We start from the raw sequence: 17,687 nt of genomic DNA, 5'->3' as shown, positions 1-17,687 counted from the left end.
CGTCTTTTGTTCGAGTGTGGTAATAGACATGAATGTGTGGGTAATGGAAGGTAATAGCTAGCCTCAAAGCCCCTCCAAAATGGGCTGCCAAGAATCTCAGTACACAAGGGTGGGTGGGTTCTGTTCAGGTATACATTTCCTCATAGCAGCAAGCAGCAACCACTCCACCTTAACCACCCCTAAAAGCTGCGAGCACGGTAAGATCTCACATTGATTAAAGAAGAAAACGAAACATGTTTTATAAGGATGTAGAAACCTTTCTTTAACAGACACGTTTTAAAAACTTTGAAGGGTAGTGTAAAAAAGAAAGCTAAAAAATGACAATATCAGCTAGTGATGGGCTTGGACAGTTACAAATAGTATTAAAGCCAGACACTGACTGTGTGCCCGTAAGGGCCCTGAGCTACGAAGTGGAGTGGACATCAGGCAGTGTGCCAGCGAGGACACTAAGCCTCAAAGGAGTAGACACCAAATGATGTGTCAGTGAGGACGCTGGACCCAAACGGTGGTGGATTGTGAGATCCCACATTCAATGAAGAGGGCAACAAGGTGAGGACGTTGGGCCCCAAAAGAGGATAAATTATGAGATCTCATATCGGTTAGAGAGTGGAACGAAATATTCTCTGTAAAGGGCTAGAAACATCTCCCTAACATACGCACTTCATTGCATCTGATTCAGATGCAGTTTTGTTCCAAATGAAACAAAAGCATCTGTCATTCTTAAAAGAATGCACAAAGCATGCAATTTTCTTCACTTACACACCTCATCACCTCATCGAACTTATTGGCTGCGAATCCTTTTCGCTTTCTGGGTTTTGGATTTTACCAAGAATCCAAAAGACAAATGGGGTCACTACACACAAACAAATGTGCCCTCTTCACTATACAACTCATCCAAGACATTAATGACCCAAACAGAAAAGTCAAAGCTACAAACAAGATTCCTTATCAACTCCCCTGTTTTTAAAGTACCTTTTCCCCATTCCCTTCCTAAGTTATTCAAATGGGATCACTCTATATCCGCCATTGAAGCCCCATTCAAACCTTCTGAAACGCCATGATTCGGAGTCATCTCTTGAGGAATTCGCTTACTTTGAGCTTCTTCAATAGGGGATTGTCTTCCCATGCTGGAAGGTGAGTTTGTTTATTTATACTCACTTTCATAACCTTCAATGTTCTTGAAATGGCTAAGGTTTCGATTGGGATATGTAGGCTTGAAGGCAAGATTGCGCTGATTACAGGCGCAGCCAGCGGCATTGGGAAGGCAACGGCATCCAAATTCATAAGCAATGGAGCCAAAGTTGTGTTGGCGGATGTCGAGGAAGAGCTTGGCCAAGCGACGGCCAAGCAGCTCGGCCCCAACGCTACCTTCATCCCTTGTGATGTCACCAACGAGGCCAATGTCTCTGATGCTGTAGATTTCGCCCTCTCTCTTCACAAAAGGCTTGACATAATGTACAACAATGCTGGGATTGCTTGCAATACTCCTCCAAGCATTTTGGATCTCGACCTTGCCGTATTCGATAAAGTTATGAACATTAATGTCCGAGGTGTTCTAGCTGGTATCAAGCACGCCTCTCGTGTTATGATCCCTCAACAATCAGGGTCGATTTTATGCACGGCTAGTGTCACAGGAGTGATGGGTGGGTTAGCTCAACATACGTATTCTGTGTCGAAGGTCGCTGTTATCGGTATTGTCAAGTCCATGGCATCGGAGTTGTGCAAATATGGTATTCGAGTGAATTGCATATCACCATTTCCAATCCCGACGCCATTTGTTATCAACGAAATGTGTCGCCTTTTTCCTGGAACTGAGAAGGAGAAACTTGAGAAGATGATATTTGATTTGAGTGCTTTGGAAGGGGCAGTTTGTGAGACCAATGATATAGCCAATGCTGCACTTTATCTTGCATCTGATGATGCAAAGTATGTAAGTGGGCACAATTTGGTGGTTGATGGCGGCTTTACCTGTTTCAAGAGGTTAAACTTTCCTCTCCCTGATCAGAATCCAACATGATTCTTTATATCCTGTTGTTTTTGCTCATTTATATTAGAAGAAAGAGGTCAAATTACACAGATAATTATGTTAGAGCCTTGAAAGGATTGTTCTAAGACCTTCAAAGTTGTTCCGAAAAATGCTCTTAAAGAGTCGAATCTCGATTCTATGTCGTACTTTTTGTCTCATGTATTATGTCAAGTAATAGGAGGCTTCATTCAAAACTAAGGCCAAACGTCATATAACACACAGTTCAAGCAAAAAAAAAGTGGCGTCCAAATAGAATAACTTCATAAGGTCTTGCTTTGAACATGTAGAACTCGTAGAAACAAACTAAACTTTCTCAATCCAATAAACTTAAAGCTGAAAATAAAAATGACAAGCCTCGTTGATCCTTTTTTTTAATCGAAGATAATTGAAAGTTAGACGAGCTCGTTACCGATTCCTAAGCCATCCTTTGACATCCTCTGGCTCTGCTAAAAGCTTCTCTCCTTTGTTCTTTGCTCTAGTGTTGGCCTGTGAATTCCTAAGACATCCTTTGAGCAGCTTCCTTGGCAAGGAGCCTCTCCTTTGCTTTGGTTTTGGCCTGTGACTTAGAACCCATGATTCCACCGCCCCACTTCTTCCTGTACTCGTCGTACTTGTCGTTGAAGTTGGCCTTCACAAACAGAACAGAGCAGCAATGGTATTAAGAAAAGCTATACATATATGGACTTCACAAACAGAACAGAGCAGCAATGGTATTAAGAAAAGCTATACATATATGGACTTCACAAACAGAACAGAGCAGCAATGGTATTAAGAAAAGCTATACATATATGGACTAGTCAAGTGTAGCATATATTTTAAATGTGCTAGTCACCTTTATCGCTTCGAGGATTCTGCTGAACTCCAACTTATCTTCGTTCTTTACGGTTGTCAAGCACAAAACTGATGCAGTCTTTTGATGGACAATCTATAAAAAGGAAACAAATTTCAAACAGCTGTTCCTGGGATTAATAGGATTGGAAATGTGCGTTTGGGAAAACGAAAAGAAAAATGTTACCGCTCCCAATCTTGCTTTTCCCTTCACAATGCAATATGGGATTTCCATCTTCCTGCACAAAGCTGGGAGCCAAACGACCAACTCAATCGGATCCACATCGTGCGCAATCACAACGAGCTGTGCCTTGTTCTAAAAAGAAAGTAAATTTTACGTGGCAGTTAAAAATACAGGAGTCTATCGATCACGGATAAACATTGCAATTGAAAAGAGTGAAACATTTCACATGTATGAATACGAATAGAAGTTCACCTGCTCGATGAGGTAGGTTACGTGGTTGAGACCATACTTAACAACAATAGGCTTTTTGGCATCATGTGATTTGCCTTCGGCCTCTTCCTGCGCTCTCTTCAAAAGACGCTCCCTCTTCTGTGCTTTATCCTCTGGCCTATACTTCAGAAGCATCTTGAACAAGTTTGTTGCTGCATAAGCGTGACAAGGTATTTAAAACCAACACTCTAAACACTTTCACAACAAACAGTAAGGAATCAAGGCAAACATATACAATCGAAACCAAGAAGATGACCAGATGAACTTGATGGAATCAGGAGAGACACAAAATCAATTTGCGACCGAGTACCATAAAGGACGTTTGTCTAGAGCGAAACTATGAATAAATTCAACCATTAGAACTTCTGAATGACCAAAAATGTGAAAAGGTCTAAACATAGTCCAAGAAACCGAGCAGGAAATAAGGTTTGGTCAAGGATCAAGATTCTGAGAGATCAAAGTCCGCAACCAAGTCCCATATTTAACTTGCATTGTCAATCAAAACATAGTATCTCAATGTAGCCAAACCAAACCTTCAACAATAAGGTCGGGAACCTTAACACCTAATCGTAGCTCCTATAACCTAACAAATTTCATGCTTAATTACAAGGGAGAGAGTTTCAGCGTACTGCAAAAACAAAGAAGGATAGAATTTGATATAAAAAATCTCGACTAATCTTTTAACATAGTTATTCGATTTTATTACCAAGATTCTTGTCAAGTGTCTTGGTGAACTGATTCAAAGCAGGTGGAACCTTGAGCCTCTGCTTGAGAATCCTTTTCTTCCTCTGAATTTGAACAGCTTTCGGCCATTTGACGAACCTTGTCAGATCCCTCTTAGGCGGCAATGCCCCGCCGATTCCAAACTGCTTCGGACGCTTCTCGAATAGTGGATTCACTACCTTCACCTGAAAACACTCCAACAATGTCAAGCCGAAGCAACCGATTACTGAAACAAAAAATACCTATCAAATGGAAAGAAGAAGAAAAAAAAACAATCATTTACCGGCTTCTTTTTTGCCGAAACTTTTCCAACGGCCTTCTTCGGTGCCTTTCAAGATTACAAGAAGATCATGTCAATAAACATTGAAAAATGCAAAGAAATTGAATAGCTTTGAGATCGAGCTAAAACCAAACGTAAGGAGATTAGATATCCATAAAACGAAAAATTAAGTCTCTATGCTATTGATCCAGAAGGCAAGTTAACGAGAGACAGAGAGATACCATTTTCTGCGCTGCAATAGGCCAAACAAAGGAGCCGCCGCTTCAGTGATACTACTCTGTTTAGGGTTTTATTTGGAAGACGAGGCGCCTTCGATAAACTCTCCTAGGTTTTTTTTTTTTTTTTTTTTTTTTTTCATATAAATTGTATTATTTTTTTTTTAAATTAAAGTAAATACAATTAAACCCTAAGTTAGGAACAATTTGATATTTCAATAAAATAAATAATTTTATTTGACTTACTTAAGTCTCGAACATTTTACCTTAACTCATAAATATCTTATCAAATGAAAAACTTAACGTGATTCACATTATTTTTATCCAGTTTAGGTTAATCTCTGAAATAGAATCGAATTGGTTCGGGTTCAGAAAACTAAACCTCAACCTAACTCAAAACGATAATCCAACTGAACCCAACTTCTATGATTAGTGTTGGGTCAGTCCAAGTTGTCAAGTTGAATGTACATCCCCATAATAAAAGTGTGGAAACCTCTCTCTAGTAAGTGTGATTTTAAAACCGTGAGGTTGACGACAATACGTCATGACTAAAAGTACACAATATCTACGTGGATTTGAGTCATTACAAGTGGTATCAGAGCCTGTCGTGGGGCAGTGTGCCAACAATGACGTTGGGCTCCCAAGGAAGGGTGAATTATGAGATTCCACATCGGTTGGAGAGGGAACGAAACATTCCTTAAAAGGGTGTGAAAACCTCTCCCTAGTACATGAATTTTAAAATTGTGACGCTAACGATGATACATAACGAGCCAAAACGAACAATATCAGCTAGCTATTACGACTACCTAAGAGGGCTCAGAAGTACGACTTGCATCATCAGATTTCACATAGAATATTTTAGAATTAAGTTATTTTAATTAAAACTACATGTATGTTGCAAGATGAAAGAATGTAGATAAATAAATAATATTCTTAAAAACTTTACTTGATATTTATACTTGAATTAATTAAAATAAAATACCATGTGTTATTAATTATTATATGAAATTAATTAATAAATTTATTTAAAAAGTTCAATTAAGCTATATTCAAAACAATTTTATAAATTAAAAATTACAATTATGTTACTTACATTAAAAGATACATACGTGCATTGCACACGTGTTAAAAATTAGTTAAAAATAAAATTAATTGAAAATCATCCGAACTAGTAGGGATGGTTTGGCGTAATTATTCATTGAATTAAAAAAATTAATTTAAAAAAAAGACACGTGCACAACACGTGCAGTGAAATTGCCGTTTTCCTTTTCATTATAAACCCTAGCTCCTTCCCCGCCTTCATATCTCTCATTCCCTTTTCATTGCTCTTTTTCATCTGTTTCCATTCTAAACCTAGCCGCCTCTGTTCGTTGCCGGGCGTCTGTATCTTTCATTTACCATTCCTGAACCGTACCGAACGGAGTCCAATCTCAGTTCGGATCGGTTTGGGCACCGGAGTTTTTGCATCTTCAACCTTTTTCTCCAATCATTGCGGACGAGAAGGAGAAGAAGATGAAGAACAAAGCTCTCGTGGAAGCCCTAGGTACTGAGGAAGCTGTTGAGCAGAGGAGTGACGATTTGGTTCTTTCGGATAAGAAGAAAAAGAAGAGTAAGGGTGATAAAGAAAGTAAGAAGCGAAAAGCTGTAGAAGTGGCTGACGACGAGGATAGGAGTGAGACGAGCTCGGAGTTGGGTGAACCTGTGAATTCTAGGTTGAAAAGCGGAAAGGAAAAGAAGAGCTCGAAGAAGACGAAGGTGGTTGAGTCTGACGAAGATGATGCGGAGAAGGAGGTTGAAGATCCGAATGCCGTTTCTAGGTTTCGGATTTCGGAGCCGCTTAAGGCCAGGCTGAAGGAGAAGGGTATTATCGCGTTGTTTCCGATTCAGGCTATGACGTTTGACACCGTATATGACGGGTTTGATTTGGTTGGACGAGCCAGAACGGGACAGGTACAATTTGTTTGGTTGATTGTTTATTGTTATTTTTGGCACTGTTAATTAATGACATTCTGCGCTCTCCAATATGAAACATAGAATCGATATCTTTTCGATTCAGACCAGTCGCTGAACCAGCAATCAAATTGATGGATGATAATTTGTCTGTTGGAAATTTTATTTGTGGTTTTTTTTCCATGAGGAAATCGATCGGTCAGGATCTAGGCTGTAGCCTTTTATCTAGGTTGTTAAGTCTTAGCAGTTTTCCGCAATGCAGCATTGTGTGAATGTTTTTTTCATTATTATTTCTTTTAAGTTTGCATGCGGTCTTTACAACAATATTATTCTCTATGTGACCTAAAGACCTTTACTTTTGAGGTAAGATTATATCTAATTTGTACGTTACATTGCACGATTAACATCTCTTGTCAAAAATTATATTATGTATTGTCTTTCATGCAGGGTAAAACATTAGCTTTTGTCTTGCCCATCTTGGAGTGTTTAATAAATGGACCTTCTAAATCATCACGAGGGACTGGATTCGGAAGGTCTCCTAGTGTTATAGTACTTTTACCTACTAGGGAATTAGCTGATCAGGTATTGTTTGAAGAATTTTTATTGACTTAAACTTGTTAATTTAATTTTAGTGCCTTGAAAAGTTTTGTTTTGATTAGGTGTTCGAGGACTTCAAATTTTATGGTCAAGCCTTAGGCCTGGAGTCTTGCTGTTTATGTGGAGGAATGCTTTATGGGCCCCAAGAAACTAAATTACGAAGGGGGGTTGACATAGTTATTGGAACACCGGGCCGTGTTAAGGTAGAAATTTTAAGCAAAATGTGCAAGGCTTTGTTAAATGATGGGAAAATTTTAGTTTTTGTTTACTGACTTGTGCCTTTTTTTAATTTGGTGTAGGATCACATTAACAGAAACAATATTGATTTGCGGTCTCTAAAGTTTAGGGTTCTTGATGAAGCTGATGAAATGTTGAGAATGGGTTTTGTTGATGATGTTGAATTTATTCTTGGTATGGTATTTTTGCATCCTAATTTTTTGTTACATTGCGGGAGTGAATTCTATTTTGCTTCATTTCTTGATGTGGTGTCATTGTTACCTGACGTTGGCAACCTGTTTTGGGAGAATTTTTTAGGCAAAGTGGAGGATGTAAACAAAGTTCAAACACTTCTTTTCAGTGCCACGTTACCAGACTGGGTGAAAACTGTTAGTATTCCACAAATAATATTCAGTTACTTCTTACTATTAAACATGCAATATTAATTAGCTGAAAAATTGACTGCAAAATGTATTTTTCTTCTGCGACTATTACTGAAAAGTTGTTTTGCTGTATAGATTGCTTCTAGGTTCCTTAAAGCAAACAAGAAAACTGCTGATCTTGTTGGTAATGAGAAAATGAAGGCCAGTAAGGATGTTAGGCATATTGTTATTCCTTGCTCTGATTCAGAACGGTCTCGGCTCATTCCTGATATCATTCAATGCTACAGCAGGTTAGTGGTTTAAATGGAAAGAATTTAGTTATTGGTGGTTAAATGCAAATAAGTTGGTTATTGTTCTTATTATTTTTTATCTGTGATGGATTATTGAATTGTTCTCTTCATTATTGTTGGATGATGATAATTTACTCAGTGGAGGCCGAACTATTATATTTACGGAGACAAAGGAATCTGCATCAGAGCTTGCTGGTCTTCTCCCAGGAGCACGAGCATTGCATGGAGATATACAGCAGTCTCAACGTTCGGTAATTTTCTAATTATTTTCTAATTATGATCTTAGGTTGTTCATCTATTGTATAAAGAAACCATTGATTAGGTAGGATTGTAATAGGTAGCTCAATTGGATAACCCTATGTGCCAGCTTATTTACTCTATAACTTGTAACAATTAACAATTAAAAGTTTATTTTATTTCCTAAAGTTAAAATATTCTTGATTTGATAGTATTCATACGATTGCGCTCCCACATTGTGTTAGTGTGTGTATAAATGTCTACATGTACATGTACACGCATATATATTTCAAATAGATGTAATTAGCTGTTTAGCGGTCCTTATAGGGTGACCTACTTGTTGCAGGTTACCCTTTCTGGATTCAGGTCAGGCAAGTTTCTGGTATTAGTGGCCACCAATGTGGCAGCACGTGGATTGGATATCAATGATGTTCAGTTAATTATCCAGGTTTGTGCTTGAACCCCATTTGTAATGTGATACTTTTATTCAATGGCCTGAAGTGTGCTTTCTTACTTTTATTTTTTGTTGATGTTATATCTTTTATTTATTGTGAATCTGCCAGTGTGAGGCTCCCAAGGACATAGAGGCTTATATCCATCGGTCTGGAAGAACAGGAAGAGCTGGTATATTTTAATGGTTTGCATTTTTCCACCATGTTTTTTCATTTAAATTTGAACTTTCTAACACAACTAATGTTTTTTAGGCAACACTGGAGTTGCTGTGACATTGTATGATCCAAGAAAGTCTGGAAGAATTTCCAGGATAGAGCGAGATTCTGGTGTGAAGTTTGAGCATTTGTCTGCTCCCCAGCCTATTGATATAGCCAGATGTGCTGGAGCTGGTGCTGTAGAATCAATAACTCAAGTCTCTGACAGTGTAATCCCACCCTTCAAGTCTGCTGCGGAGGAGTTGGTGAACAACTCTAGTTTGTCTGCTGTGGAGTTACTTGCCAAGGCTCTTGCCAAGCTCTCTGTGAGTAGTCTTTTTTTGGTTCTAAACTATATGCCATCTCAAGTTTTTTCTCGTTGGCTTTCTTATTCACAGACGCTGCATTTTGGTGGTTGGCTGTTTCCCGCAGGGTTATACAGAGATAAAGAGCAGATCACTTCTGACATCGATGGAAAATCACGTCACCTTAATTCTCGAGGCTGGAAAGCCTATCTTTTCCCCATCGTGAGAAAGTTTGACTTTAGCATTGTCAATGTGTTTGATGCTTTTTTTCCACTCTATATACTATATATGCCTTGCACATACTATCATGATGTCATCTACTTTGCCTTTCTTTGTAATTACCTAATAGGCCATTGTTTTGGAGAACTTGGTGAATTATCGTATTGAAATTTCTGAGTTTGAATTTACGTAGGTTTAGAATGGTTTAAGCTTTTTTTTTTTTTTTTCTTTCTTGCATGCATAATTAGCTTTGATTTTTGGTGGTCCTCTCTCCTTTTCTCGTGGCACTGAACTAATGAATTTTTCTTCTTAAATTGTCCAGATTTGCCTACAGTGTCTTGAGGAGATTCTTGCCCGAGGAGAAGGTTGAGTCAGTTAAGGGCATGACACTGACGGCTGATGGATACAGTGCTGTGTTCGATGTTCAAACAGAAGATCTGGATGCATTTCTTACTGGTAATCATTGACTCATAACTTTGTTTCCAAACGGAACTTTTCATTTCATCCTTGAATAACTATACCCTTCTCCCTTTCATTTCATTTAAGATGGCTTGCAAACGAAGTAATTTTTCTTTGCCTATTCCTCTTGTTACAGGTCAGGGAAATGCAGCCAATGTGAGTCTGGAGGTGTTGAAAACACTGCCAAAACTGCAAGACAGAGAGCAGTCAAGAGGAGGTGGTAGATTTGGTGGCGGTGGTGGTGGTCGTGGAGGATTCGGCAGTGATCGCAGAAACGGTGGTGGTAGGTTCTCAGGAGGACGAGGTGGTGGTGGTGGCCGTGGAGGATTCTCTGATAGGAGAAATAATCGGTTTTCGGGCAGCAATTCGGGTGGTGGAGGAAGAGGTCGAAGCTTTGGCGGAGGTAGCAATTGGTAAGGGTGTGATTCACATCTGTGTCCTCCAAATAAACCACGAAAGCAGCCCGAATTGGAAATTTTGTAGAAAGGAAGAGTTTATGTTTTACAAGATGATGATGATGATGATGATGAGTATATGCGAGTATAATAGCGGTGTTATCGCATGAGGGCCAATCTCGGCGATTACAGGTGCGCTAATTTTTGTTCTTTATTTGATATTTTCGTATTTATTCTGAATGGTGGTGGGGGGGTTTTTGATTCGATACTGTGATTTTGTGCCTTCCAGAGAGTATTTTAGAATATTGTATTATTTATTTATTTATTTATTAATTATAATTGATGAGCGAGCTCTACTACAGAAAATTACACCATTACATTATTTTTATACAAAACCTTGAATTTGGGGAGCTGTGTTGACGACTAATGATGTCATCAGTGTTGTTGGCGGAGGTTGGTGGTAGGAAAAGGAACTACTTGGAAACCCAACTTTAAGTGTTGGTCTCTCATACAGAATGGAAAAAGCAATCAAAAGTGTTGGAATAATGAGAGTTCCTAATAGGGGCACACAACTTGTAACGGGCTAAAGGGCTAAAGTGAACCATGTTTTTTACTGGGTTTGGGTGGCTGATAATAAGCGGCCGCCGGGTTCCAACCATATATATATATTTTTTTTTTTCGCTCCAAGTGTTGACTTGTAAGTCTCTGTGTGGGATTTGGCTCTCAAACCGTACTTGAGCCAGCCACACCTCGTTTGGCTCTCTTCCTAATAACTAAAAGCCTGAGCTACCTCCTATTGGCTCTTCCTATTCCTAATAGATAGAACAAAAAAGCCTTGCCAACTATAAAAAAAATAAAAAAACATTTTTTTAACACTATATATAAGGTGATTCATTAACTAATCTTTTTTAACTGCTACTTGAAAATGGAACACTTTTGAAATCGAAACACTTTGTTTGGTATATTGGAATTTCATCGAAAATGGAACACTTTTGAAAATGAAACACTTTGTTTGGTATATTGGAATTTCATCATTTGCATGCGTAAATTACTTGTATTTTTGAACCATCAACCATAAAGGCAATTTACCCTCAACCCGGGCTATTTATCTTCAACAAACGCTATTTACCCTCGACTCGCTATTTATCTTCAACAAATGCTATTTACCCTCGACTCGATCCACAAACTCATCAATTAATTACTTTTTGGGGCATAATTTCCATGCAAATTCTAACTTAAGAAATCACCTGTATTCTTGATCATCGACTATTTACCCTCAACAAATGCTATTTACCCTCAATTCGACAAACTCATGAATTCGTTACTTTTGTGGATGCGAGGCTACAGGCTAAATTGGAGTATATGTGTTTGTATCTTTATGGGTTTTGTGCATTAAAAAAATAAAAACAAATACCGAAGCAAAGCAAAGATTTTGTCATCTCCCCCCTCCCCATAAAATCATATAAAAAAAAATTAGATTTTGTTTGTTTCGAACGTGGAAATTTGAACTCTCTCATGTGAATTGGTTCCTTCCTAAAATTATAAATAAATCTTCCATTATTCATCTCACAATAAATAAATATAAATATAAATATAAATATAAATCTTCCCTAATAAAAAAAAACAAATAATTACATAAAATGGAAAATGATTAAAATAATAAATAAAAAAAAGGAAAAGAAAAGAAGAGAGAATGAAGATGGAAGGATAAGAATGTGAGGAGGAAGAGTATCCATGAAACAAATCCAAAATGACGTCGTTTAGTGAGGTGGGGAATATATTTTATGAGTAATAAAATAAAATAAAAAAACAGGGGTGGCCCATGATTTAAAGAAGTATTTGGAATTATTAATAATCAAAATAATATTTAAAGAAAAGAAGTGGGTAATAGAAAATGTTTTTTTTTAATAAATAAATAAAAACAAAAATAAAAATTGAAAGGGTAATTAATAAAAGAGTAAATAAATAAATAAATAAATAAAGAGAGGAGGGGAGGGTTTGCACGTGATGTGGGACCTGTTGGAATGTGAGTACGGGAATGGGACTGTCCTTGTCCTTACTTGCGGCGGCTGTGCGGTTCAAACCAAAACAAAACCAACTATGTTTTTGTTGTTGTTGTGTTCTAACCCGTGCTCGATAATAAATGAGAGTAGTAACTCGTAATCCTCCTTCTATCTCGACCCTTTTTACCAACTCAAGATCAAATTAATTACGTTTTCATATAATTGTGTCACCGTGTCACGTTACTGTTGGTATAATATGTTCGTGTCACCTTCCTAATATATGAGGGGATATTGCTCGAGTTCCAAGCTAGCCAACAGAAAGATTCGATTTTGTCTTCGTAGAGTTGGTGCTGCTGTTACATGTGTGTAGGATTGTCTCCCACAAGGCTCGGGAACGAATTCACTGTCGTATGACTAACCCACGATTACTAGTGATTCTAGCTTCATGTAGATGAGTTGCAACCTAAAATCCGAATTGAGGACGGGTTAATTGCCACATCCGTTATCATATGTTAGCATTTGATTGATCCACTTATTCAATGTTCCATTTTGTAATGCTTACTACTTGTCTTAAATTGCTTTTTAGAGTGTAAACTATTTCTGTAGACCAACACGATTCATTTTAACACGATGTATCACATGTTTAATTTAGAAAAATTCTATATTGGGTAATCTTTTAAAGTAAGAACAAAACATGTTTAAAAAAATTTATATTAATTATGAGGATAGTCTTTACTCTTAAAAACACCTCAAAATCCATGTCACAGGTGATGCAAAAGAATGTCGGAGCTATCAAATACTATATATAGATTTCAAATCTTGACCCGAATCTTGAACATGAAGTTCTTTATATTTTTGTTGAATACTTTTTAAAATTATGGTAGCTTTATAAATAACTAATTTGGAATCATCTAGAATCCTCTAGAATCATCTAGAAGATCATAGTAAAAAATTATTGAAAATATTTACCTAAATAACATAAAGTAAATAAACATTCTTAAATATATCATAAAGTTTTAATTTAAAACTAAAATTATAATTTTATAACATAATATTCCAAAAAGATAATCTTAAATTAAATTATGTATATCAATTCGATTTTTTGAAGTAATAAAAAGAAGGTGAAGACAAGGAGTAAAAAAAGAAAAAAAGGAATTTACTTTCTGTTATTTTCTTTAAAAAAAAAATAATTATATTATATAATATAATATTTAATATTATAAAAGAAAATAGGGAATCATTTAAAGACAAAGAACAAGACAAATTACAGTAACTGTTCTTCGTATTCTAACATATCTCACAAACTTCCAAATATCCAGTTTTTTTTTTTTTTTTTTTTTTTTTTTTTTTTTTTTTTTAATTTTTAATCATAAAAAATATTATTAATTAATAAATAAAATAAAATAAAATAATTTTCAGAAAAATACAACTAAAAAACAAACTGAAAGCTACTCTGTCAAACTATATCCTCAAATGGATATGTATTATTATTATTATTATTATTATTATTATTATTATTATTATTATTATTATTATTTCAGCTATTTTCTTACCATAAAGATTCTACAATATCTCTGTCATTTTCTCTTTTTTTCCTTTTCATTTATAATTCCAACTCAAATTTTAAATTTTAAAGTAAATTTCAAATTACTTTATTACCCATCATTATCAACCCAGTTATAAATAATTAATTAGTAGAATTTAAAATATAAATAAGAAATATTTAGAAATTTTTATTTTAAAAAAATGATATTTTATTTTTATGAAAAAAAAAGATAAGAACAACCTACCAACAAACAAATAATTAAAGATCCATACCATAATGTTTTTTTTTTTTTTTTTTTTTTTTTTAAATTCTAAAAGTTAGGCTTGTCACATAATTTTAAAATTAATGATATTAAAATTATTAATATAATGCGTGTAAAAGTTTGATTAATCATATTACTAATATTCTTGATATAAATTTCACCACCATGAAGATCATTGACGTACACGTACAATTTTGTGGAATGTAGGTAATGATGTTTATTTTTCATTGGGGGGTTTCCCGAAAAAAAAAAAAAATGTTGAATCTTCCTCCGATTCCTTAGGTAAGACACTCAATCCATCATAGTAAAAGTTAAAGACGGTATTTATGTACGTCGTGTCCTTTATATAAAAATCTAAGGCCAAGGGGCCATTCCCTTGACTCATACCGATCAGAATCTGACCCCACGAAAAATTGAACAAAAAACGGCTGAATTGTCCTATTTCCTCCCTATACCAATTGAAGTTTTTATTTTTATTTTTTTTAAATGAAGTTATTTTTGTGAATCTTACACTAAATACTTTATCGTAAGCTCCGATATGTCATTAGGGCTAACATGTTATCGTCTAAAAAATATAATTTTTTAAAAAGATTTTAAATTAACGAGCGATAATTTTTTAAACCGAAAAAGAATCCAATACATAAAAGGATAAAATTGGAGGTAGATTAGGGGCCAAATTAAGAAAAGTCCAAAACGTTAGTAGCTAATATTATAAATTAACCTTTTTAATTAATAAATGGAAGGGTTCATTTCACTAGAAGCTAAGAGTTTACTAAGATCCAAAAACATATTAAAAAATATATAATATATTATAATAACAATAATAATAATAATAATATAATAAAGATTAAAAAAAAAAAGAAAAAAGAAAAAAACAAAAAAGCAGCAACTTTTCCTTTGTCTTTCGATTGAAAGAAAAAGAAAGAAAATAGAAACGATTTTCCTCAGGCGAGGAAAAGTGTTGTTAAAATTAAATATTAAATTGCTGTTCTTGTTGTTCTTGGTGTTGTTGTTCTTGGTGTTGTTGTTGAAGCCAAGCCGAGAAAGCTTCGAGGGTTTTCATATCGGCTCGGTAATGGGTCTGAGTGAACCGGAGGAGCATCGACCACGTAAAATCTGGATATCTTCGTGGGTTCTGAGTGTCCACCAACTCCCTTGGTGGCCTCACCACTTTATCATTTCTTGGACACAAAAAGAACGCCAAAGATTTCCTTGTTCTTTCGCTATTCACCACCGCTCTATGCAAGCAGCTCTTGTATCTCCCATTCGATAGCGCCTGCTTTCACATACTTCAACTAGTTAAGATATATCAGGGAATGGGTCGAAATTTGATATAGTTCAACTAGTTAAGACATATCAAGAAATGGGTCGGGGTTTAATATAGTTCAACTAGTTAAGATATATCAAGAAATGGGTCGGAGTTGATATAGTTCAACTAGTTAAGACATATCAGGATTTGATATAGTTCAACTAGTTAAGACATATCAAGAAATGGGTCGGGGTTGATATAGTTCAACTAGTTAAGACGTATCAGGAAATGGGTCGGGATTTGTTTGTTTGATTGATTGATTGGTTACCATGAATGTGTCGCCGATGTTGACGACGAAAGTGTCGAAGTTGGGGGTGATGAGTCTCCATTGGTTGTCGACGAACACTTGTAAGCCACCGACTTGGTCTTGGTGGAGGATGGTCAAGGAGGTTGGGTCGCAGTGAGGGCCAGTGCCTAAGGTGAGATGGGGCTTTTGGCATGGCGGGTAGAAGTTCAATCTCATTATGGAATCATTGTCTTTGAAGAAATTTTTGAAGTATTGTTCTTCTACTCCAAGGCTCTTCCCCAATAGCTCCATTATGCCCAAGGACAGCCCACTCATTGCTTCACAATACTCTTGGTAAACCCTACTGTTACACACAAATTGCAATATCAATATCCTTCCACTAAATCAATCCCCATAATCTCACTGTTTTGGATATAATCAACATAAACCCACTTTTGAGTTTTGATCTTAAAGTTGAATCGAATCGAAAAAACAAATACCCATTTGATGAAATCCAATTTGAGAGAAGAATGTCAACGTTATAAAGATTATAGATTCAAATCGAAGCGTAAAACGAGAAACCCATTTGATGAAATCAAATTCGAGAGAAGAATATCGATGTTACAAAGATTATAGATTCAAATCAAACCATAAAAAGAGAAAAAAAAAAAAAGATAAAAGACCCTTTTGATGAAATCAAATTTGAGAGAAGAATATCGAGTCAAATCGAAGCGTAAAAAGAGAAACCCATTTGATGAAATCAAAATTTAAGAGTAAAAAAAGAAACCCATTTGATGAAATCAAATTTTAGAGAAGAATATCGACATTATAAAGATGATAGATTCAAATCGAACCGTAAAAAGAGAAGACGGGTTAGCGGAAAGTACCCAAATTTGGCGAATTGGTCACCGAGCTTGTCATGAAGGTAATGAAGAACAAGATTATTGAAGGATTCATCGGCGGAGAATCGAAATGAAAGGGTCTCTTTCCAAGGCAATTTGGAAGAGAAACGACCGGTGAAGCTGCTGGCATACCCACAGTGCTCACCGGCCTTCCTCTGAGCGCTCTGTTTTTGGCAAAGCGGCAATTCAAAGAACTCATCCATATACTTATGAGCCTCACCGATCAATTTCCTGTCCACCCCATGGTTCACCACCAGAAAAAACCCATGTTTCTCACAAGCCTCGCCGACAAGTCGAACAGCCTCCGCCGCCGCATCTTTCTCGCCGGAGAGAAATCCCGACAAGTCGATCAATGGGACTTCCAGCTCCGGGCAGGTGGTAGCCGGCTTCTCCTCGTCGGGCCATATGAACTGCTTCGGAATGTTGTGTTGGTGTCGGAGAACCGATGCGTCGAACACTAATGGAGCGCCGTCGTGTCGGGATTCCGGCGTGGATGTCACGACATGCATGGTTTGGTTTATAATTTATGATTATTAATATTATTAATATTATTTATTAATTTATTTTGGTTAAATTTGAAAAGGGAAGATGAGGGAAAGGAGAGGAATTAGAAGGAGAGTGACAAAACAAAGGCCATGGGAGTTCTGAATAAGTGTGTTGGAATCTTATAGTGTTTAACAAAAAAGTGTGAGAAGTTTATGGATTTTGCAAATAAGGGCCTCTTTTATGTTGAATTTGCTAAATGGGTCTTCTCCCAATTGTCAAAAAAAAAAAAAAAAAAATGATTATTATTATTATTATTATTATTATTTTATTTTTATTTTTATTTTTTTGGCAGTGACACCATTACATGGAGTGTTTGTCTTCTTCATAATATTGACAGGAAAGCGATTCCCAATGGAAATTTGGCATTTCATGGTCATCAAGGGAATTCTAATGATCCCTTCCCTCATCAGCTCATTTTTTCTTTTTACCCTTACATTTTTAAAAAACTTATTTTATATATATATATATAGATCCCGACGATACCTCGTGAATCAAAGCAGAGCTCTATTTAGAAAGATCGAGTTTGCACCAAACTAGCTTTTGGTACCAAACTCTTTGACCTGATTTTGGTATTCAGTCCACTCCGGTCATTATCAACCTAGCCAATAAGATATGGGTATCAACTTTGAAGTTTTGATCTTAAGAAAGATAGTGGAATAATACTCATAT

General features: G+C 36.1%; 4 protein-coding genes across 4 annotated transcripts; 2 read left to right on the top strand and 2 right to left on the bottom strand.

Moving 5' to 3' along the window:
* The first annotated feature begins 830 nt into the window (after positions 1 to 830).
* On the top strand, positions 831 to 2,044 carry LOC111795796 (NAD(P)-binding Rossmann-fold superfamily protein). The gene is made up of 2 exons (XM_023678381.2): positions 831 to 1,134; positions 1,213 to 2,044. Exons 1-2 carry the CDS (start codon positions 1,058 to 1,060, stop codon positions 2,015 to 2,017), a joined length of 882 nt encoding a protein of 293 aa, XP_023534149.2. The 5' UTR covers positions 831 to 1,057; the 3' UTR covers positions 2,018 to 2,044.
* A 223-nt stretch (positions 2,045 to 2,267) lies between these two features.
* Positions 2,268 to 4,642, bottom strand: LOC111795797 (large ribosomal subunit protein eL8y). The gene is made up of 7 exons (XM_023678382.2): positions 4,533 to 4,642; positions 4,315 to 4,359; positions 4,015 to 4,216; positions 3,291 to 3,460; positions 3,042 to 3,170; positions 2,859 to 2,951; positions 2,268 to 2,654 (listed from the first exon to the last, which is right to left on the bottom strand). The coding sequence occupies exons 1-7, from the start codon at positions 4,533 to 4,535 to the stop codon at positions 2,523 to 2,525; spliced, it is 774 nt and encodes a 257-aa protein (XP_023534150.1). The 5' UTR covers positions 4,536 to 4,642; the 3' UTR covers positions 2,268 to 2,522.
* A 1,250-nt stretch (positions 4,643 to 5,892) lies between these two features.
* LOC111795473 (DEAD-box ATP-dependent RNA helicase 7) lies at positions 5,893 to 10,580 on the top strand. The gene is made up of 13 exons (XM_023677922.2): positions 5,893 to 6,476; positions 6,924 to 7,058; positions 7,136 to 7,276; positions 7,373 to 7,484; positions 7,608 to 7,678; positions 7,808 to 7,962; positions 8,102 to 8,213; positions 8,546 to 8,647; positions 8,763 to 8,823; positions 8,904 to 9,172; positions 9,279 to 9,373; positions 9,693 to 9,826; positions 9,966 to 10,580. Exons 1-13 carry the CDS (start codon positions 6,039 to 6,041, stop codon positions 10,244 to 10,246), a joined length of 2,106 nt encoding a protein of 701 aa, XP_023533690.2. The 5' UTR covers positions 5,893 to 6,038; the 3' UTR covers positions 10,247 to 10,580.
* Positions 10,581 to 14,893: 4,313 nt separating this feature from the next.
* On the bottom strand, positions 14,894 to 17,118 carry LOC111795624 (gibberellin 20 oxidase 1-like). Its single transcript, XM_087123702.1, has 3 exons — positions 16,458 to 17,118; positions 15,613 to 15,934; positions 14,894 to 15,311 (listed from the first exon to the last, which is right to left on the bottom strand). Exons 1-3 carry the CDS (start codon positions 16,979 to 16,981, stop codon positions 15,006 to 15,008), a joined length of 1,152 nt encoding a protein of 383 aa, XP_086979828.1. The 5' UTR covers positions 16,982 to 17,118; the 3' UTR covers positions 14,894 to 15,005.
* Positions 17,119 to 17,687: the final 569 nt, after the last annotated feature.

This window comes from Cucurbita pepo, chromosome 5 (genome assembly GCF_057944985.1).
Source record: "Cucurbita pepo subsp. pepo isolate OVF chromosome 5, ASM5794498v1, whole genome shotgun sequence".
NCBI classification, from domain to species: domain Eukaryota; kingdom Viridiplantae; phylum Streptophyta; class Magnoliopsida; order Cucurbitales; family Cucurbitaceae; genus Cucurbita; species Cucurbita pepo.
Note: the sequence above shows the minus strand (reverse complement) of the source record. Positions and strands in the feature narration are given on the sequence as shown.